The sequence below is a fragment of the Polyergus mexicanus genome, unplaced genomic scaffold (assembly GCF_030449975.1).
Source record: "Polyergus mexicanus isolate NDT 795.1 unplaced genomic scaffold, iyPolMexi1.0 SCAF_11, whole genome shotgun sequence".
Lineage (NCBI taxonomy): Eukaryota > Metazoa > Arthropoda > Insecta > Hymenoptera > Formicidae > Polyergus > Polyergus mexicanus.
The window spans coordinates 7,161,884-7,185,871 of NW_027223331.1; the positions used below are offsets into that span (position 1 = coordinate 7,161,884).

At 32.9% G+C, this 23,988-nt stretch overlaps 4 protein-coding genes and 2 non-coding genes across 8 annotated transcripts in view; 4 read left to right on the forward strand and 2 right to left on the reverse strand.

Annotated features, from left to right (window-relative positions):
• The first annotated feature begins 107 nt into the window (after window positions 1–107).
• LOC138937602 (uncharacterized) lies at window positions 108–912 on the forward strand. Its single transcript, XM_070304010.1, has 2 exons — window positions 108–693; window positions 791–912. Exons 1-2 carry the CDS (start codon window positions 372–374, stop codon window positions 823–825), a joined length of 357 nt encoding a protein of 118 aa, XP_070160111.1. The 5' UTR covers window positions 108–371; the 3' UTR covers window positions 826–912.
• Window positions 808–2,941, forward strand: Gint3 (GDI interacting protein 3). Its single transcript, XM_070304009.1, has 5 exons — window positions 808–970; window positions 1,080–1,226; window positions 1,341–1,746; window positions 1,908–2,203; window positions 2,286–2,941. The coding sequence occupies exons 1-5, from the start codon at window positions 894–896 to the stop codon at window positions 2,671–2,673; spliced, it is 1,314 nt and encodes a 437-aa protein (XP_070160110.1). The 5' UTR covers window positions 808–893; the 3' UTR covers window positions 2,674–2,941.
• Window positions 2,942–6,995: 4,054 nt separating this feature from the next.
• Ec (ubiquitin specific peptidase echinus) overlaps window positions 6,996–23,988 on the forward strand; it is a 62,914-nt gene continuing 45,921 nt past the window's right edge. For 2 of the 3 annotated variants that reach the window (XM_070304097.1, XM_070304095.1), the window contains exon 1: window positions 6,996–7,534. The gene's annotated coding sequence lies outside the window, so the exon portion shown is untranslated. Of the gene's footprint in view, window positions 7,535–17,296; window positions 17,362–23,988 lie in introns of all 3 variants that reach the window. The other variant, XM_070304096.1, reaches the window with a different exon arrangement.
• LOC138937927 (pyrokinin-1 receptor) lies at window positions 15,800–16,991 on the reverse strand. The gene is made up of 3 exons (XM_070304627.1): window positions 16,277–16,991; window positions 15,998–16,191; window positions 15,800–15,908 (listed from the first exon to the last, which is right to left on the reverse strand). Exons 1-3 carry the CDS (start codon window positions 16,989–16,991, stop codon window positions 15,864–15,866), a joined length of 954 nt encoding a protein of 317 aa, XP_070160728.1. The 3' UTR covers window positions 15,800–15,863.
• On the reverse strand, window positions 23,500–23,571 carry Trnae-cuc (transfer RNA glutamic acid (anticodon CUC)). Its single transcript has one exon. It is a non-coding gene; the product is annotated as a tRNA-Glu (tRNA).
• On the forward strand, window positions 23,672–23,743 carry Trnae-cuc (transfer RNA glutamic acid (anticodon CUC)). The gene has a single exon. It is a non-coding gene; the product is annotated as a tRNA-Glu (tRNA).

Consider the following 23,988-nt stretch of genomic DNA (forward strand, 5'->3'; position numbering starts at 1 on the left):
ATTCTTTACATGATATGCTGAAACGATTTACGATTTTGCAAAATCCATCGAGATTTGCTATAATTTTTAGATTCTCGACTGTCACTGCATTTACTTGACGTTTAAAGTGATGAAAGCGTTGATTGACCAATCAGGATAAAGAAATCTTTGCTCCGATTGGTCAATGAAATGCTTCATCACTGACAGCGTCAAGATGAACGCATCTGTATATGGATCGGCGTAATGACTGTGGGAAAACTTGTGTATAGTTATAAATGTCCTATAAACTTGATTTTTCATAAATCCCGTGAGTGTGACAGAATCGCTCAATAAGTTCGAGTTGAGAGTAATACTTTATATATCGGGATATTTGGATATCTTTCCCTTATGTGATGAGCAGCGCATATGAGGATTCGTGTCCTTGGACGAATTATTTGTCAGAGGCGATCAATAAATGCGTGCACAACTTGTTATCGTTACTCTCGTCGACTTTTGGACTAACCTTTAATTCCGACGCTATCGTCATCTTCGATGACGAGACGTCGTCGAAGCTACGCGAATTTTTTCACGAACTGATAGCGTTGCTAGCGTTCGACGATTTTCAACTTCAGCTACTCAAAGTCTTCCTGTTGACACTCCTGAGTAGTGTGGCATTGATCTTTGTTGCTTGGCATATTTACGGCGCTAGAATTACGGAGCAATTTATGAAAGCAGGTATGGTCGCCTGAATAATATTTTATCTTTTTTTATACAGATTAACACAAAAAGTAATTTAAACAGGTTAAAGTAATGTGATGAAATGTCATTTTAGGTGCAGCTGAAGATTGTAATACATCAACTGAATAATATATTGGATATTCGATTATTAGACTTTATTCATATAAATAGCAGCAACAATTTGATATCTGATAAATATGGCTGATAAAATCAAGTCTTTTTTTCAAAAGAAGAAGACAAGCGCAAAGTTTATGAAAGCAGGAAAAGGATACAAGTAATTATAATAATAATATAAATTTTTAAAGCAAGTTTAATGATAATACACTTAACAAAAATTTTAATAAGTTAATAATATCTAATTATGACATTTTTTTTGTATATAGATTGACAGATTCTACCAGCACTTGCATCCCAACAAAGTCTAAAGAACCAATTAAGAGAGCGGAACCTACAGAAGAAGCCAAAACTGCAGGCCAAGCTGCCTTAGCAAGATTAGAAGCAAAAAAGAATGATAAACCAAGATTTAACACGTATGTAATATCAAAATTATTTTTTTATTTGTTATTTCTAGTATCTTTATATAATATTAATAAGTTTAATGAAATTTTTGGTTTATTAAAGATAAATTTTATGACTATTTACAGATCATACGCTGCCATTCAAGCATGTGTTAAACGTGAATTGGAATTGGAAAGAAAAGCACAGCAAAATTTACAACAGACAGAAAATACACCATTGAAAGATGAAAAAAATAGAGTTGAAGATCCTTCCATTTTTGCAGTTACTGATGTATTCTTTCGTTGTCCATATTTATCTGATGAATTATTGCTTCGAGACGAATGGAAAAAGAAAATTAGAGAATTTTTATATGAGCAAATAAAGGGAGAAGAGGCAGGATTAACAGCATGTTTAATTATTCAAAATTGCAATACTGGAAAAGAAAAGATTGAAAGCTGTGTAGAAACACTTGGCAAATATTTAGACAATATCGTTAATAATCTCGATGTTGAGAAGTACTGGAAAATCAGGATGTGTAATAGAATATTCCAAGTAATTATATTATATTAATAGTAGAATATTTATAGTAGTTTGATAAATTAATATAAAATATAGTTTTAATAAATTAATATAAAATAGTTTTTACATACACATACACACACACACAAAATGTATATCTATGTACATACATACATAAATGCATATTTTTACAGGAAAAAGTTTTACCTATTGAAGGAGCACTAGACTTCTTAAAAGCAGCTGGTTTTGAGCAGAAGAAGTTATTACATAATGAGAACGAAGAAGATTTTTTGGTATGGAGTCCTAATAATTGTAATATTGAAAATCTTGTAATCTTGAGTGAAGCATTGAAATCTGCAGAACCTATTCCTCTTGAATTGGATAGGAATCTGCAAGTATTAATGCCTAGCCAAGCTCGCATGAAAAATGAATTGCCACCTAGTTTTTTCACTATAACTCCAGAAGAAATAAAAAGAGAGCAACAATTGCGGTAAGCATACATATAATTATCTTTGATATAACAAAATGAGAAAAACATTGATGTAACATGTAATTAAATGAATTATTATCAGATCGGAAGCTGTAGAAAGAAATCAAATGCTAAGAACAAAGGCTATGAGAGAGAAGGATGAGCAGCGTGTACTTAGAAGATATAAGTTTGCCATACTTCGTATTAAATTTCCAGATGGAATAATATTACAAGGTACTTTTTCGGTACATGAGAAATTCCAAAATGTAATGGAATTTGTTGATGAAAATCTAATCGATGATAAAGTGTTCTTTTCCTTGGTGACACCAGATGGGGTTAAGCTAATAGAAGAGTGTTATGATAAAACGCTTTTAGAATTACGGTTAATTCCCACAGCTATATTGGAATTCTCATGGAATACTACTGATAAGGAAAATATGCCTAAGGGATATTTGAGAGAAGATGTACTTTCTTATATACAAGCTGTTTGAAAATATATTCTGGTACAGATAACAACCAATTAAAAACGCATCTTTTTAACACAAATTTTCTTATCACTTGTAGCACTTTGACAAGTAATGAAAAAATATGATTATATCATAGTCACACATAGTTTTGTGACTATTCCAATTTTTGTGAAAGATTTTTCTGATATTGACCAGTTTACCAATTTATCATGTACTAGTATTTATATTAAAACCCCATGCAATGTATGTAAAAATTGATCGAAGTATATTGATTAGATCTTCAATGCAAATAAATTTATATTATCTTATATTACATTATCTAAATTATCTAAATTTATCTATTAAATTATCTATTACATGTAAATAAAATGTAAAAAACCATTTTATTTTATTATACAATTTTAGTATATATAATGTATGTTTTAAAATGTTATTAAAAAAAGAATATTTGTAAATAAGTATTAATAACATTTAATTCTATATATTTTCTTGCAATATGTTTTTCCTTACTTGAAATATGTCTACTGTGTTATTTATTTAATCGGAGAACAAAAAGTACAAATGATGAGTATATATTGATTTTTATTTGGAACAAATATGATTACGCATGTAAATATCAAGTATCGGATTTTATGTTCAAATTTTATATTTGTTGTATCTTTTTGTATTTTATATCACGTTGACAGTCCATCCATATTTTAGCATGCTATGCGCTTTTAAATGTACAATATTAGATGTTATTCTGTTTTCGAGGAAACCGGTTGTTCGTACAGCCATGCTAAACCACAGAGTTTTGTGCCCCTCGGCAATTACTTAAAACCAGTTTGGACATCTCCTCTACCGCCCTCAATAGTATTTAGGTGTATGGAATGATAATCTCTCTCTTTCTTGTAACGGTACCATGACAGTAATGTCGCGTACAAAAACAGAGTATATGAATATACGTATATATGTATGTCGCTTCGATCTACGATCATAGAGAAAAAACTCGTATCTTTTTATGTGCGGCAAGCAAGTATATAACGAATAATGCATTTATCTTGCTAGAGAAAATATTTGAAATTGAAAATGTATATAAAACGTACGAGGCTAATGAAATATACGCAAGTTTAGCGCTCCAGTTGCTCGATTCGCACGCGATTTCACGGGTTGACCCGCATGTCGTATACAATAATCGACTGACACTCCCAAATGCGTGCAACGCATAAAACGCAATACGTACCGGCTGTCTCTCGCGCCTATTGTTATATTTACGCTTTTTCAAGCATATTGTTTGAACCGCGGACTGCTCGCATTTCCTGTTGCGTGCAAGAATGGGGCTTAACATTGCATTTAGGCGCGTGCAATTCTGCACAAGGAATTTTTGCCTTTCACATGCATACATGATACGTGGAAATCGAGAAATTTCGCAATATCGAAAATATGTAATATATGATTGTATTGCAATCAGATTTCTTCTCTTTGCCAGAATTCAGACGATATATATTCTTTTGCATCTTTACGCTTTAGATTTCCTGATGCATTGTCAGAAAAATTTATTACAGATTACTTATGAAACTGATACCCGTAAACTGAATATTGTTACTATTGAATTTACTAATTTTTTATCTCATATTTTTATTATTCAAGATTTATTATTAATCATTATTGTCATTTAGGTATTTAATTCATGCTACAACTATTGGCTGGTTTTGCATTGTATTATATTTCTTTTTATACAAAATAAATTTCCGCAGAAACTTCTGTATGCAACAATAGACTTTTTTGTCGATATTTTTTACATTGTCTTCCGATTTACCGCAACTTTGTGGTCAATTTCTCGTGCCGATCGGCATCACGTATTGTGGTTGGATGTGTCGATGATTCTCTGATCTGTTTTCATCTTAAAGGTGTGGATGGCTATCAATTTCGAGAATACGACGAATTTATTACAACATGTAAATATACTAGAATATTATTATCATACGAGAGTTTAACACCAAAAAAATGCTATTTCAAGATTTTATATTTTCTTAACAATTCATATTTATATGTGTGCTTTCTTAATTTTTATAATAATTATTACAAAACAGAGGTGGGGAAGGATGTAAATATATTTTTTTTTCCCTCATATATATATATATATATATATATATATATATATATATATATATGTTGTCATATTTCAAATATTATCTAGAATTGTTTTATCGATCATTCCTATCCGTATAAATAATATTCTTGTCAGTTAATTGTTCAACAATTTGATTGATAATGAATAGGATTATAAAGATATCGTAGCGTAATTGTATCTCATCGTATTCTTGTTTAGGGGAGATATAGGGACATGATTTAATTTTTCTGTCCGTTTGCGGAGCAAAACATGATTTAGCACGATCCGTAATGACAGAACGTAATATGTTTATGATTTTCAGCATCCGTTCGACTGTGCGATATAATAGCCACGTATTTAGAATGCGTACATGGCCGCGGGGGATGCGTTTATATAAATGCTCTCGTGTGCACGAGCGTGCACTTGTTCATATAATCTCGCATACCGCGAATCGTCGCCCTTTTGCAACCCACTTAACGATCTTGGCACACCTGTTGCAGAAACAGATGGTAATGATCATGTCGAGCAAATTTTTCTCGATTAAGGAAGAGCGATATCGCGGGCGTGGAATTTCTGTCAAGAAATCATAAAATTAAGAAAAATAAATGTTCTGCGCTCTCCCGTAAAAACAGAAAAAACCTTTAATTGCACAATAATTATTTTATTCAGTTATATTCTTAAAAGTTAGTTTTCGCTAATTTAAATTTATAATATCATTGCAAAATTATGAATAATATAAAAATAAATTGAATATAATCCGTCTTAATTTTAAGTCTGAATCAATCAAAATTAAAGATTTGAAAGATTTTTTTTAGAGATACTCCGTATAACGGAATGTTTCCGACACTGTGATTATACGCACGATGATATCGAAATGTGCGAAACGAAGTCCAACGAAGGTGATATTTAGCTTACGCAAGCGAAAGAAAATGAGAGAGGATAATCTCGCATAAGGCGTCGCCGCGTAATTGCAATCGAATAATGAAATAAAATAGCAGAAGCTGCATATCGGAAGCGAATGATGCCTGAGGCGATTGCGAGAGCGATAGTAAAAGAACGCGAGATAGATTGATAGAGAGACAGATAGAGTGAATTCGAACGAGTATACGCCCATCCCGTTTAGAATCTTGCCTACCGGAAATTTACACTCGCATTCCTTGCAGGATCGAACGTCGGAAATGCCTCCGATCCGTGAGGATCATTAATCGCTTCTGCGAACGGGATTTTCCGTTGTAGAGATGATTTTCATTCATTGGGAAAGTAGATTTGTCGATCAAAAATGGTGTTAGTCGTGAATAATTATTAATAAAAGAGCATACACGTGAAAATCCCTTTGTATGTTTGAAAAAGATAATGATGCATATTTTTTTAAGATTTATTTATGATTCAACTGTCTCTCACTATATTAACACACTGCAGTTTATATTAATTGTAAAATCCTAGTTTCACATTTTTAAAGCCCATCGTAAATTGTGCACGCATTAATTTAAAAAAATTGTAATTAAGTTTATTATTAGTTGGAATATTTTATTCAAAATATTCCTTCTAGAAGAGCAAGGTATATAATATTTTGTTAAAAATCCTCTGCTGCACACGTCGTACATATTTTTAATTTCAAAACAAAGCTCCATAAAAATGTTCGAATGACGTGAATCATCGTTTCCGATTGTCAATGCTTCAAAAATTCAAAACGTCGATTCACAACTTTGATTCGCAATGTGTTAATATTGATAACAGTATAACATTAACATTTTAATTTTACCTATTTATTTTACGCTCGTGAAAAGTTTAAAAATGTATGCTTGCATATAGAGGGTGTCCCAGATCATTTGGGACAATACTCGTGTGCAGATAGAGTGGATTAAATTTGTGAGTCGAAAAGAGCTCTATCATTTTTTTTTATAATGCTTAATAAAGGAGTCATTATGAAGTCTGGCCAATCAGCGCCGATCTTTAGCCGCGCACTGTGAAGTGTGCAGAGCAGTGCGCGCAACTCACCGACGTTCGCTCGGCTAAAGGTTGGCGCTGATTGGCCAGACTTTATTCAATAATAACTCTTTTATTAAGTGTTATAGAAAAAAATTATACAGGACTTTTCGACTCAGTTTGATCCGCTCTATCTGCACACGAGTATCCCAAATGATCTGGGACACTCTGTATATATATATATATATATATATATATATATATATATATATATATATATGCATGTGACCAATGCGAGCGCGCGCCCGCCGGCGGCCATTTTGCGCGGCCTCGCTTTCGCGCCGAGTCGCGTGGCTCTCTCCGCGGCCGCATCAGTGCGCGCCGACTGCCGCGGCTGATCGTATGGTTAGGGATTGAATGAGTTGGATTTTCCAGATTGTCGCGTTTAATGGATTAAAATCGACGCGAAAAATCGATCGCGATACAACAACGATAACGTTCGGAGTTCGATATCGAAACTTTTAATCGCGAAAGCGTCGTTTACTTGTTAGTGACAGTGACGATTGACGCGAGAGTCGATATTAACGTTCGTAAAATTCGCGACATTTCCTTAAGATCTGTGTGCGAATTCGCGCGATTCGTCGATCGACGCGCGGGTTTTATCGATCATTCGGCAAGACACGAGTTAGTCGTGGTTTGAATTATCGGCGAAACGGTACTACTGCGATTGAGGTCCAGCCAGTTTGTCCAGCTTGTCCACGACGTGTCCGCTTGTTAATCAACCGCTTTATCAACGGTGATTATCGATGCAACGTAGAAGCTCGATAACGAGAGCCGTTGAATTCGCGGGATGAAAATTCAGTAAAGGTAAGCGTGTCGTTTTCATCAAATTGACATATAATATTGTACAAGAAAATTCGCATATTCGAATCATTTTGAGAACAATTCAGGAAAACGTATTACTTATATATTGATAAGCACGCGTACGCTTATTTATATTTTGCGAAGCAACTTTTTCATGTATTGAGTAAATTCTTAGATTTATATTTTGAATGTAATAATTAAAAATATTATTCTTCGATTCAAATATTTATATTTAAGTATGTAACGCACACAAGAAATACGCGAAAGTTATTATCGTTTATACAAGTATAATGGCTGTAATTTTGCAATAAAAGATTGCGTCGTTATATACTTGCGTAAGAAGAGGCGCTAATAAGGACGTAACCGCGTAAATAGCGAGGATCATCTGCGCGCGAAAATGACAAGAATTTAAATTGCATGATCCTATCACAATGATAAGCGACCTTGATTGCGTAGTGCGACAATGATATCCTCGCAGGGCAGAAAGCATGTCGCACGCAATTGCATTGCGTGTCCGGCACGGAAGATTGATTCAATTTAATTTTGCATTTTCGGCAACATGTGAATTGTCATCGTTTATTTGTTGCATATACGATGTCGTGTTTGAATATACGATACGGAATAGCTGTATGAACAATGAAGAAAACTGATACTTTGTATAAATCTGATAAGAAAAAGTATTCTTGACGAATTTAAGGATTAGAATTTATTTTTGGAAATAATATTTGTAAAAGAGCTGTTTTGATATTTTAAAAAGATTTAATTTTATTAATAATTAAGAAATAATATTTTAATTTGTAAATCATATTATTTACACTTTTATATATTTATAAATCCTTTTTTTTTTCACGATTTAGAACATCACACATTTCGATCGAAAATATCTAATTCAAACTTCAATTTTTCAACCTCAAGATTACTGTCAGATAGTTAATGCGATTATAACCGGTTTATTGCGCGGAAAGAACTCCATTAGTCCGCGGTCTGCGCAATTAATGCCGTAATTGCTTAGTCTAACTACGCGTATAATTGTAGTATATCTAAAAATAAGTTATTTGTTCAACTATTAAATATAAATGATGGATAATTAGTAGCCACATATTGGCTTTCAAAATTATTTAGTATATAAAAATATAATGAAAAACAAGCGATGTTAAAACAGAAGCGCGCAGATTATTTTCTAAGATATTAAATGAATCTGAAATCTCTGAAATTCTATCGTGATGTAAAATCATTTGTGTTAACGTATAATCTTATTCCAATTTACGATACTGCCATTGCACTGTACGCGCAACTTGAGATACCGTTGAAAAGATAAGTGTGATTTAAGACATCCAATTAAAAACGTATTCTAAACGCTTTAACGAAGGTAGCAAAGATATAAATATTAAGGATAGTATCTTTTTTTTTTACGATGTATTGTACTTATGATAGATGAGCACGTCGCGCGAATCGACCGTTTTTGCAATACAAACCTCTTTTCAATCTTTTGAATCATTGTCATCGAGAAAATTTAGTCAGTGATTTTCCCACGCATCATTGTTTCTTCTCGAAAACAATGAGCCGTTTAGCGTGTACCACCGTGTACTTTTATTCGTCGTTCGCATACGAAATGCGATGAATGGAATTTGCTTCGCATAGAGGTGATGACAGTTCCTCAGATCATATGCAAATGACCTATTCTGTTCAATTATACGATAAATTCCGTTTTATCGTAACGTTATATTTCAGAACGTTATATCGATATATGCGATTTCTAACTTTTCTACAGTAAATTTTCAGAAAGATACAGATTGAATTTTGTACTTTTCATCGTTTTTTTACATCTTTTATTTATGACATAAATAAGTTTGAAAAGACGATGCTTTGCTATCTAAAAATAATATCTACTTCGGTATATTTTTAACTATATATATTCGCTTCTAACTTTTCTCATACTTTCACGATATATCGCAAGTTTGACAAACCGTCACAAAAGTCCATTATTGCGAAAGTTTTTGAGAGACATATAGCGATTTACATTTACATTCTTTTGAAGCAGATGGAAAATTTCAATAACCATACATTGAATCATATTGATTGCAAATAACATTCCATTTTAAACAACATATTTTTATTTCTCTGTTTTACTGCTTATCGTAAAACTGCCGATATAGTATTTTTTTTTTTTTTGTAAATATAAACTATGCTTTTGGTGATATCTTGAGATGCTTTCTTGGAAGAATTTAAGATATTGAATTACGAAAAATGCATTTCAGATTTTAGAATCATATAATTTGTATATTATCTTTTGCATTTATTATAACATTTTATTTTATGTAATATTATTATAATATTTCTTCGAATCATAATATATGGACGAAAAAATTATATAACTACTTTGTCGGAAATGACTTTTTCTCTTTAATCTCTCCGTAATTATTCGATATTAATGCGATCGCTACGATTTACCATTTTCTTCGTTTCTCGCTTATTTTTTTATTTCTTTCTGAATACTAGATTGTATCGAATAGAATTTTTGTGAGGATGTCACGATATTGAAGCGTTTCAGAATAGAGAATAAAGAAGAGTCATTTGGTTACAAGGGCGATACCAGATATCGTCTTCGTTAAAATCTAATTAAATCAAACGAGCGTGTGTGTGGCGCCTTTATCGCTCTTATCGTGATACAATATTTACCGTTAGATGTCGATAAGCTTGGTTCAGTCTTAAATTATTCTATATAACAAGCGATTACGGATGTTGAGTTATTGATAATTACTAAGAAGTCGGGAATTGATAATCAAAGGGCATGATAATTAAAATTATTTGATGTTTTTTGTATTTATTCAATTAATAATTAAACTTTGACATCTACTCTATTTTTATGATACTAAAAAGATGTAGGTTTTTTTTTTTTTAATGTACTTACTAAATACATTAAGAATGATAAATATTATAAAAGTCTTATAAGAGTTATCTGTATTATAAGAATTACCTGATTTTAATCAAGAGTGTGTCCTAAATCCTATTAAAAATTTATTAAAATTTATTTGATAATAATGTTCAAGTGCAATTTTGAGTCAGACCTACATATGACTATAACTAAGTACATGTATAAATAGTCGTGTGTCGAAATATTCACGCAGCATCCTCTCCGTTCTCTGCAGTCTGACTCATGCTGAACATTTTTTTTTTTAAGTAAAGAATTTGTACAGGGCGCTCCATTCTGTGCACACTTTGCGTTTGCATAGAGACGCTGGCGTTCCTCGGTTCTGTATACGTTGCCTCGTCGCGAAATGCCCACCTACGCATTGCCTTAGGCTATGGGTATATACAGGGTGTCACGAGAGTGCATTGATCGTTGAGCTTTAGACGCGGGAGTGACACCCAGAAGGCTACTGTCTTTTACGAGACGATGTTAAAGATTTAGTTCTTCGTTAACGCTCGTTGATTTCATAATTCTTCAAAAACGGCGTTGTTTTAACTAGAATAAAGTACAAGCAAAATTATTTAAATTGAAAGGAACTTTTCTCTCTTTGTGACCCACATTTTCATTTCTTACAATTATATGTATTTAATATTGAAATACAATTCAGCAGTTACAATTGTTGAAGTTTTATAAGGTCTCTTTTGTCGCATAGTTATTTTATTTCACATAGTTTACATAGCTAGAAACAATTTAGAAGATACTTCACTGACAAAGCCCCTGTCTCATTTATCGCATTACAGCGGAATATTTGCCTTGCTTTCAACGCACGGCGGAGACATACATCAATTTCTTAGTCGTCCCAGCGACGAAAGATCCATTCATTTCTTCATACAAGTTCCCACTGAATGCATAAATCGTTTCTCGATTCTGTTGTTTCGTCGCAAGACGCGCTGCATTGAACATAATGCAGATATTTCGCGATTTAATTCAATGGTAGGTAATGTGCGCGACATAGATTTATGATTTCAGAATCTAAACAATGGAAATAATAACAAAATTAATATTATATATATAATAATAAATTTAAAAAATATATGAAATCTGAAAGAGACACAATATATAAATTTTATAAAAATAAATTCAATAATTCGCAATGAATATATAGATCTTATCGTTTTAATTCCATGACTTATAATACCGTTTTGCAGATCACATGAATATGGAAGAGTAAATATTATCATGGTGCAATGCGCATATTTTATATGGCATTCAATCATGCTTTAATCTTTATCGATGCGCCGCGAAATCATAGACGAGAGAATGGAAAAAAAGTTGTGCCCGAAGCATTGATTTTTAATCACCTGCGCCGTATGATCGGTACGCAAAATGTCAACGATGAAAATCGATCGATGTATCAAACGGAAATTCATAAGTAATTCATGATTGTTTAATTGATATAAACGATATTGTAGAAAATTTGGAATGTGGATATACCGCAAGAGTATATAATAAGAATTTAATTGTGAAAGCGATGTATCTCGTGGCGAAATCGATAGCGATATAAAACAGGGTCAGTCATTCAGTTAATTTCGAGTTATGATGATCATAAAAATTCAATTACTTGCGATAAAGTAATGTGATAATTTGTATAATTTATCTTTATATCTTATTTTTAATAATTTCTCATTTATACTGGTTTTGTGAATTAGAGAATTTTCCTTATTTCATCATACATTTTATCATACTTTTATGTATGATATTTTTATTTCGATAAAATAACTCTTATTAATATTGTTTGTCATTTTTGTAGATACTTGATGAAGCGTCTAATTATTTTTATTAAAAATGTTGACGTATAAAGTTCTGATCTTGTCTGCGACTGCATGTAAATACGCAAAGGAGGAAGAGATATTGAAGAAAACATAACTTCAGGCAGGATTTTTCGGTTATGATTTCATTAAAACTTCTTGAGACTTTATTTCAATGGAGATGATTCTGTAACCTGTAACGGTTATTTATAAGACTTGGACGATGGTTAAAGAGAGAGAAAGAGAGACAAAGAGAGAGGAAGAGATGGAAAGAACATTATTTCAACATTTTCAACAATTATGAAACTTATATTTATCGCTTTTCGCTATCTTTTTCTTTTGTTTGTCATCTATTTTATTCCGTTAAATAAGAATGTTTTGTTTATAAATACAAATAAATTTTAGCTAAAATCTAAAATCATCTCTCATGTGTACATAAAAGTTTTATATTAATTATTCTTAGTAACAGCTGTTTGATTTTATTAGAATAGAGTATACAACGCACGGTCTGCAATCCGTTATCATGTAGGACGAGACGGAAGTTTTGTATAAGATTGGCGCCGTATTTCCAAACTCATTATCTGAAGCGGCTACGCGTCCGAATAGAAATTTCTCGAGCCTTTTCAGACACACCCGCACTTGATAAAACATTTTCCACCTTGTACAAGCGCAGGGGTTTATCCTATGTTTGGATTAGCTAGCGTGAAAATAAAGGTCGCGTTGATTTATGTTGAGGAAAGATATAAAGAGGTTTCATAAATTGCACACATACACATGACGTGTTTGGTAAAGTATTTAGTACTGCCGTATTCTTTTCATTTTATAACGATCGCGATTTTTTAACCATAGCACAAAACAATCGTCGTGTCGCGAATAAAAGAAGCGTTTTCTAAAATTTTTAAGTTTATTATCAAAATTATCTTAAATAAACTTTTTTTTTTTTTCGTTGTCGCATTTCTGCTTTTCAAGCTAAGCCGAGCGCAGCGTAAAGAAGCACACGCGAGATCGTCTTGCGCCGGACGGTTAATAATTAAGACCACGTACACACATTTCGTGTGCGAGGGGATGCAAGTCGAACAAAGCTCCGAGTGTTCGCGGGCCCCCCCCGTCAAACTCGATGTTGATCGCAATCGATACAGTCGCGCTGCTTTTTTCGACGATGAGCGTGAATGGAGTTTCTATCCTCGATCGTTTTCATTCACACGTCGTGTCGGGTGAATTCGTTCCATTGGCTGTCGCAAACAATACGATGTATATCGCTCTTTCTATATCCCCCTTCTATCATGCCTCTTACGGTGTATTTATGAATATGCATATATGCACCTGCACGACGCCGGTCTTAGCGATTCCGATTTGATTTTCGCTGCTCGTTGAAACACGCTTCGATAAGTTTCGTATATTTTGTAATTCTCACATTTTTGCATTTTGCTCACAGATTTGAAACAACGGGACGAGGTGCTAAAAATGTATTTAATGTGGTTACGAGACAGCGGCGGCTATTATTGTCACTGCATTTTTAAATCGCTCGTATATATTTATAGAGCGCCAATCACGGTCATAGGCTGTGGCATCGTCGCGAGCAACTCGTTCGTAAGAGTGTTGTGACATTTGAACTGCAAGGACGAACTTGTTGTTCATAATTTAAGTTCTTCAAAATAACCTTTTTACACAAAAAATAAGAAAAATAAATTAGATATATGTGCGGTTTAAAAAAAGAATTGATATAGATGAAATCTTATCACGTGGTATAAAGTTAGATGCTGGCATGTATGGCAAGATTTATTATTTATTTCGCTCATACTTGTAATACATTAACCAAATAATGTAGCATTTGCAAACAGCAGTATTCAATTGAAAATTATAAGAATGATACTGAGTGATAATAAATTTTTATGGTATCTTTTTTTATGATTTTTTAAGTATATTTGAATTTTTTACACCAAGTCTATTTTTTAAATAATATAGTCACATAGTGAGAAAGAGAAAGAGAGATATCGAATATCTTATAAAATATTAATAATACTTTTACAAAATATATATTGAAAGCTTAATTATTTATTGCAAAGCGTATATATATATATATATATATATATATATATATATATTTGTCTTATTTTTCTTTTCTGTAATTTTAAACACTAATATAATCGATTTAATATTTATTATGTTTTTTTTATAATTAATTTATTGTACACACTATACACACATGAAATATCGTGAAACATCTATTTTTAATTATAGTGTGAAATTGAAATTTAAACTTTAAGAAGCCTAGCTGTTTGAGAAGCGTACATTTTTGGAAAGGATAGAGCACATTCATCGAACCGGAAGTTTCTGTTTAGTTGTTCTGGGTCATTGATTTCTTGGTTCTTCTTTCTTTTCTCTGCAGCAACGACATGTAAGATATATATCTCGTATTAGCAATATATTTTACATAGATTACCTAGATAGGGAGAGAAAAACCACATTTGCTTTCAGTTTTTGTAAAATTTTATAAGAAAAAATTATTGTAAAAAGTTATTTTGTTTCTAAGAATTTAGCATTACTAATGTATACATTTTATGGAACGTTAACTTAAGAATGTTTGATTAACTGCTCAGTCTCTACGGTTTCTCAGGATAATATCGTGAGATTAAAAGATACAGTTATCTAGAACTAAACTGTTTCTTTGAGACGTTGATTGAAAAGAATAATTAACACGCAAAATACTATAGCCATTTAAACATGAATGGACTTTTACCAGCAATTGGATATTATTTTTTTAATACACAGCCCGATCTTTACGAATATCGGCAAATCTCGTTTGGATGCTGCAGTGAAGGAGGGAATACGAAACGAAGTCGTGAGAGGAATTCCTAATCGCGATAAGCCAAACAGACTACTTGATAGCTATAAACACTTCGAGGTTTTATCCCTGATTTGATAAATGTTTCTCGTTAGGAAGGAAATGTCGTGTTACATCTGAATGAATTTAAGAAAATGTTTTTTACCGGAATGTTTTGAATTTTAATTCAATGAAACACGCGTTGAATACGTGATATAAAAGAGATGTTCAAATATATTGATGGCTTAAATTTTTCCTAAAGAAATTTATTTATCGTATATTTAATGGATATTTTATTGTATGATACATATTTTAATCGATAATATCACAAAAATATAATAGTATTGTATATATGCATAATTAAAAAGCAAAAATATAACTTAAATAATATCTGTTATAATTTACACAAAACAAAATATATATCTTCTTATCTATATAAGTATATAGATAAGTGAAGCCATAAGTACAATGCTGGTTTTTGACTTTTGCTCTTGGAAGAGACTTCAAAGGGAACTAATTTGCATACAGAGAGCTCAGTGAATTCGAAAATTTGTGTGCAGACTCTGCACGCGCGTCGCTTCTTTCTTCCTTCATGAGAGCGGATGTGCTTACTTATTGCACACGTGAATTTTAAGTTTTTCTCAGGAATAGTAAATTATTCAAAAGCACGATAAAAGTAAGAAATCTTTGCAAGAGTGTAATAAAACAGATTAGATGATGTCCAAATGGAGGTGTGCTTTGATGTATCCTTATCAATTGGAATATCTTTAATATTTCTTTGTCTCTTCTTTATATTATGATGGAAGTTTCATGCCGTTGACAACGTGGCATTGTCTGCAATAGAAAAATATGCTAAATTGAGTTGGCAGAGAACAGTAGCGATTTATAAATGTTGAATACTTTTTAGTAATATGTTGCATTACTTCAAGTGCTTGACGATATTCTTTAGATGCTACGAAACATATTATTGGCAGGATCATTGGATATATTTTAACCATCGTATACACTATCTCTATCGTTGTATCGCTACAGCAAGACATTGCTGATGTTAAAAGAGCAAAAGCTCTCACGACTCGATATGGTATCATAGTTAGAAAAAATCCAATAGTAATACCAACTGAAACGTAAATGTTATTTCGAAATCTATGGATGTTTTTGAATAATGTTATTTGCGTTAATATTAAAATGAAATTTCCATTCACCTAGAAAAACAAAACATTCGACATCTTTGCTTGGCCACGTTCCGGCTATTAATTTCGATATTATTAAATCGTACAAAATGAAGAAGTCAAGTATAATAAAAATAAAACAAGGGAATATTAGAAACATAACGGTGGATGACACGTAGATGTCGTATACAATTTCTTTCTCATAATAATCGTAGAGGTTTAATTCCATAGCTGTCACCATAATACACATTATCCATATGAATAAGATGCCTTTTATAGCCGTTGAAATTTTCACGAGCGATTTGCGAAGGGGCCAATTTTTGTGGCAAACGACAACGTACGCTTCGATATTTAATATAATTATCGTTAGGATGGACGTGCCAAAGCTCACCAAAAATATGTAGTCGAGATTCATCGCTAGATCTATATTGAAAATCCAGCGAAATATTTGCTGAAACGGTTCGAGTAGGATTGTCAAATTTGATAACGCTAGGCTCATTATGTAGCAATTGGCGGAGGTGTACATGGAAGAATTTGATGCGATAATGAGACCCAGCAAAGTATTTAGGCTAGTACCCGCTACCAACAGCGTAAAATCCATGATATTACGTACGGGCTCGGGTATGATTGGTATAATGATGTTCATTTTGGTAGGATTTGTCGTTACATATATAGAATCCGTTTGAATACGCGGAGACAGATTCTTTAGGTATGTGTGAATTTCATTTATATCATGTTTGTTAAACATAATGTAATGTTTGAGTAGAAGATTGATCACTTGGCCTTTTATCACACTTAGACTTATCGCTTGTTATAATCTACGAATTTAAATCTTTTATTAATTAACCGTGCACTTTGAAAAATTCTGCATGCACAAACTTGCTTTTAAGAAATTTATACACTTTTCTCAAGCTTTTTATCGTCTATAATGCTTTTTACGATTTATATTGCTGGAAGAAGCAATGAAAGAAATAACCGACAAATTGGTAGCACATGCTGCCTCAACGATCTACACGCATATTACTGACTGACGCATATGATGGTACTTTGTAGGACCACCACCTACATATTTACCTTATGGGAGTGTAACGTCCTACATCATACGCGGACACTGTCGAGTAAGTAACGATATTATACAATTTGCTGACACGCAACCATTTCATTTAATAGAGTGGTTCCTTAACGAAGTGTAAATCGCGCTTCATCTTAACAGTGTTTATACAATATATTAAATAGTTTGTAACTATAGAATAAATCTATTATTTTGACAAACGTATATAATATTTATAGGAACTCTCTTTGCAACGCTTTGCCAAAATTATAAATACGAGTCGGATTTCATTGATTACGAAAACGAGAATATATTGAAAGTTACTCAATTCCATGCGAATAAATACAACATTGTTTAATTTCTATACATTAATAATATATTGCTGCGTGGTTCAGCCATTTGAATAATATGAAAATATGAGAGTGAATATAAAAGCATGTCCAACATCTCGCGCGACTTCCTTATTTACGAGGAGGAAGCGTCCTTGACGACTCCGCTCGAAGGGCTTCGCTTTCTGGCTGCAAATAACGACCGAGTACCAAATAAAAAAATGACGGTGCTTAAATAAATTGTGCTTCTTACGACTCGTTCATTCGAACGAGAGAAGAGATGAGCAAAATAAGGAAAAAAAGAAAGAGAGAGACTTCTACACGCGACTGTATACAATAAGATTTACAGGACGCCTCTGGCAAGCGGCCATGAGCGCGATATCGGTCAGATTTTGCCGCTGATAGATTTATCGTTGGATTTAATAAATCCAACCCCTTTGGCATATCGGGGTTTTGTATCTTCCTGCAAAATTGAACGCGACTATCGGGCGCATTGTGCGCTCGCAATCGACACGTTATCGAGAAGGAGTTGGGTGTGCCATTCATTCTTATCGAGAGAATGAAACGAATTAAAAATTGCTCGGGCGGGGCTGGATCGACACGGCTAATATTTATCGCATTATCTTTGCGACGCATCTATTCTCTCTATTCTTTCCGAATATTAGAGAAAATATATGAAACGATTAAGTTTTTAACGCGAAATTTATATCGCGATGCATAGCATCATGTATTATTTATAGCGTCTATGCATATAGTAATATTTGCTTACATGTTTATGCAATGACAATTATTTATAGACTTCTTCTTTGCTCAGATGTAGATGATAACTAGAAGCATTTATAAAACTTTGCAGCTGGTCAAAGCTTCTTCTCCTTGCGGCAAGGAGTTCTGAACCAGTTTGACTACGTGTTTTCATCTTTGGACCAGGTGCGAGAGAGCGCGTAGTTAATTTTTGCGGGTTCCCCGTGCCCTTTTTTTCTTATTTTCGTCTGCTTCGGGATCGGGTTAGCGATAGAGGGTGATCTTGGGGCCAAATAAGTGCGGTGGCAGGGCCGAAGGGCCCCGAGGCTACAACTGGTTCGCCGCCTGAGCATCATTACGACGTACCTCGAACGATCTTGGGGAGCCTTCGAGCCCTACAATAATCAGCGAGCTGTATTATCGCTGCGGAATAACAACATTCCAATGATGATCGCGAAGGTGCGAAGTAGTCGTATGTGTTCAAATGTTATAAAGAATCTAATAAAAGACATTATACCATGCTACTTTACTATCGACTGTTCAAAAAATAAATTAATATTTGATATTTTTTATTATGATTTAATTGTTTTTATTTTTTATCTTGTGGTTTTTTTTTATTACAGTTTTAAATATTTTTTATTGATTTTAAATCTCTCTCACACAGTTTTATATTAAAATATGTTTATGAAATAAGTATTTAATTAGTTCCAATCAGAGAGTTTTCCACTCATATCTTTCATAAAGTTTTGTCGCTCACTACATGGCTTAAGAACGGTAACTAGAAACATACACCATATTGCGTATTTCAATAATTTTTCTTTTTTCAAATCTCTGAGCGCGAAAGTCTATTCCAATTAAGTGATGACGAACTAAAACAAATTATATTCAAGCGTATGCTGCTTAATTTAATTTTTATTTTAAAAATTATAAAATTTTTAAAATAATTTCTGTTTTAAATATCAATAAATTATCTTTCTTTCATTTTATTAATATGCATAATAATTATATTGCGTATAAACATATTACAGCATTCTTTACATTTGACCGCAAATATGTGTACGCATAGAGGAAATGCGTATTTGGGTTAATCGGCTATCCACTTGCCAATTCGTGCGAAAGTTCATATTAAGATTGGTTAGACGTTAGATATTAGATACGTGGCGCACCTTCTGTCACACCTGTTAAGTTCTGTTTTGTACGAAGTTGTGTGGTCGATCATTAGTCGAAGCCAACTATGTCATGACAATGTTTCCTTTCTATGTTTATCATATGATCAGTCATGATTAGTCTGTCGCACTGTACTATTTACGCATTCTTTCCTACATTTGTATTATTTATGAATTAGCATGCGAATTAAATCATTGCATTGCGCTTTATGAATGAATATTTGCTCGTAATATAACTAGCATATAAAAAAATTTTGCCTATATTTAGATATTTATTTACGGCATTATTTATGAAACTGAAGATGTATTTATTAGAACGGAGGTATAAGAAGATAATAACTCGCGTTATGTAAATTCCGTGTTGCGGTGATATCATAAAAGGATAATTTATTAAAAGCGCGTACGTGTTTTTCACCGCAATATTGCGCACCTTCAAGCGCTTTGTTCCTGTTGGTCCTCGTGTCAATAGACTCGATGTATTTTATGCATGACCAGTCAGACAAGTTTTTCCGACAGAGCGGACCGCAAGCGCGATGTACAGCTCAGTTACATTCGATACTTTGCACGCAGGTGCATCGTTGAAAAAAATGTGCGGATTTATGTGTGAGGCTGGCGCTTTTGATTGCGCTTAAAAATTCTTCAAAAATTTTATACTAATAATACATTCTTTATAACAGTTGACAAAATATTTTTTCACGTGCGCATAATAAGATTATTAAACAATGATCTTTGGCCTATTTATAAAATTTTTTAATAGAATAATCTTAGAATTTCTCGATAAAAATATATCTATAAAATAAATTTGATTTTTTGTCTGCCTTACTTTTTGAATCATCAAAGCATAAAAAGATGTAGAGAAAATATTTTCATATATAAGGATTTACGATCATTTTTTTCTAATTCTTGTATCACGTGGTCATGCATGCGATTTAATGTATTAACGATCGTATGTATCCAATCGCACGTCGAATATAAAAGTAGCCTTCTGAGAAATTTACGGGCAATTTTTGAAAACATATTAACAAAAACGCGCACTTGTGCGAGCACCCTAAGTAAATTACAATAATCGGCTTTTTTCAAATCGTTTGAAAGCACGAAGAAAGAGGGCCGGGTGGCTCAAGTCTTTTCGCTCGTATGAAAGATCAAATTTGCTGTGCTGAATCGCACAAATTATGACATTTATGTAAATTATTTTTTTTACACATTAGAAAATTGACTTGATTCTTTTCGGCAGCTTAAGCTTTCAAATTCGAGGCTTGATAGATGCGCCATAATTTGCAGTTTATCGATTACTTTGCGCGTTATTGGCATAGAAAATTTCGATACCGCAAAGATCACAGAAAATCCTTCAATCTTGGCGATGAAAAATGATCTGAAATGTGAAATTGGTACGTCAATCACATTTTTATAGGAGAAGAGCGTTTTTTTTCAATTTCTAAGCCCAATTTTTTTTCATGTAGCTTTTTTAGCTACAATATTTATGTTCTTTTCAGGATATTTTTATTGCGGTCTTTTCCGCGAGGAGAAGTCTTTACCATGATTTTCTGTTTTATGAAATAGCGTGGAGTAGCATTTCTCTCTCATTCTCTACGAAAATTTATGTCATTTTAAAATATGTTGTTCGTTTTTCTATCTGATCATACGTGATATTTTTCTATCGATCATTTTACTATCTGTCAATTAGTACACTGATAATTCTTCTTTGCCTTTTATCTTTGATTTTTTGTATTTCTACGGTCGTGAATATTATGTTACGAAACAATCACGAAATCGTCGTTAAATTGCTTATTCGTTTTATCATCATTTTTATCCTTTCAATCTCATTTATTTATTTTACTATCTTTTCCATATCTTTCCAAGATGTTCTTCGCTGTAAGGTGTATTCCGGTGCTACTTCGTCATGTTCGCACAAACGTAAATATAGAGCCATAATAATCGGTGTTTTACAAGAAAGCCGCGCAGATAAACCGGGAACTAACTCACGTTAACTCTCTTCACACGGTCGTGAAGTACAATGCGATTCATAATTAATTTGTAGGCGTTTACCGACGAAAACGACACGCGGCTTTTATTCGCGGGGTAAACGTAACTGCGAAAGCTCGGTTGAAACGAAAAGTAGCGAAATTACACAAGGATATTCTCGTGCTACGCAATGTCTAACGGTTAAATCGATATTCATGTATAATAGAAAATATTCGATGTAAATTTCCACAGTATATACATGTGTAATTATTCCATAATAATAATTCTATAATTATTATAGATAATTTTTGGAAGAGAGAAAGAGAAATACACGTTTTTGTATATATAAAATTCTTAAAAATTACAAGTTACAATAATCGTTGAAAGCAATCTTGAACGAAATTCTTCATTCAATACAGCATCATCAGATTAATGTCCAATTACCGCAAAAATTATTTTCACTCTCTCATTATTTCGCATCCGCCGCATAAACCACGGACCACAATCGAAAAGCGAGTTATTCCTGCGAATGAAGAACGTCTCATTCTTTCCCGTCACGATGAACATCGCCAAGGCTTTCTTTCGCCGCGGCAAATTCTGCCAACTTTCTTCATCCGCAATGTTCGTGTATTGTTATTTGCGTCGACTGCGGTCGTTATTGCGGGAAGTAAGTTTCATACGCTCGCAAAAACGTTGCAATACGTCGCGATAATACGCTGACGTTGAGAAATCTATGTTGGCGTGATAGGGGTGAGAAATGGGAGAGGGAGGAAAAATTAAACAACATATGCACATTTTATATATCGAAATCCTACAGCGTCATCTCGGTGACTACGATAAAAATCACTATAAGAATTTTCTTGGATCCAGAATTCCAATCTTTATTCTTCAGTTCGTTTACCAAACAGCTTTTATTATGCTATTTTATTTATACGCTAGACTTTTACAGTCAGAATGATATCTGCCAACGCGTTCTACGCGTCAAACTCGTCGAATCGGCAGCGCAATCTAATTTGTATATTTTTCTTTCGACGGGATGGACGTCGCGGTGCTTCCAACGAGGTTTCTTTTCTTCAGCATCCCAGGCCGAGATCACGTCGCGAACGAAACGTCAACGAAAATAACCGCGCGATAACAACGCGCGTTTAAACTTTATGCCGTAATTCACGACGCTCCCTCTTTCCTCGTTTTTCATCTTTGTCTTTCAACACCAAAGTTACCAAGTTTACTCGCACATAGCTATAGTCTTTTTTTCCTTTTTTTTTTTTTTTTTTTTTTTTTAATTGCGTACCGTTATCAATGGCGATGTCCGTAAAAAAAAAAAAAAAAAAAAAAAAAACTAAAAAATTGCGTGTCTTGGATGCGAAAGAAATCGGTATAGCGTCGTTGCACGTCAACAAGCACGATTTCGTGCATTGTCATACGAGACGACGAAGGTGCGTTACGTTAGTACGCATAACACGCATTGTATAGCGAGAGGGAGAGACGATCCTCGTCATTCAGGAAATTTCTCCACACTTCGGAACCTGCAAAGAATCATTTAAAATCGTAAAGATTACAATAATAGTTTAAAATTTACACGAAACAAAATTTGTGCATAGAAAAAAAATCTTAATTTTTATTATTATTTTTTATTAGTTTTTTACGCGATGGATATTTTATTCTATTATACAATTATTTTAGTCATGCATAAGCAAAAATATTTTATTAAAAATTATTTATTTTATTTCTTGATATCTCTGTGTTTCATTATCTTTTTATGTGTTAAACATCTTTAATTAATTATACTATTAGCTAATTATATTTATAATTAATTTAGAATTTATTCTAACTAATTTACAAAGAAAATGATATTATTTTAATGCAAATATTTAAATAATATAATTAATCTATTGCAATGTTACAAAGTATGCAAATTTTTCGATAAATTTACTTTTTAAGTTTCTTGATTTAAATTCTAAAATATTTGGCTTGAATATTTTATTAAATTTGAGCAAAAAGAATAGATTCCGGTACCGGGAATCGAACCCGAGCCTCCTGGGTGAGAGCCAGGTATCCTAGCCACTAGACCATACCGGATTACGATGAAGATCATCAGTCGTGCGTCTTGATGATACTACGAGAGAAGCTGCATTTCCCTCTCACACATTGTCACTGTCAGGACACATTGCATTCGTAATCCAGTATGGTCTAGTGGCTAGGATACCTGGCTCTCACCCAGGAGGCTCGGGTTCGATTCCCGGTACCGGAATACACATACTTTTTGCTCAGATTTATTCTAAGATTTACGTGGTAAGAAATTGCATGTTATCTATTTTTTCCAAGTTAAAAAAAAAAAAAAAAATTAATTTGGATTACATTATAATATAACAGAGTTTTGAATAATGAATCAATAAAACAAATTTTAACTGCAAGTTGAAAATAGTTGGAAATTAATTAACGTTCAACTATTAATAATACGACGCGTCAATGCTTTCGTCGAGTGTGAAAGATTAT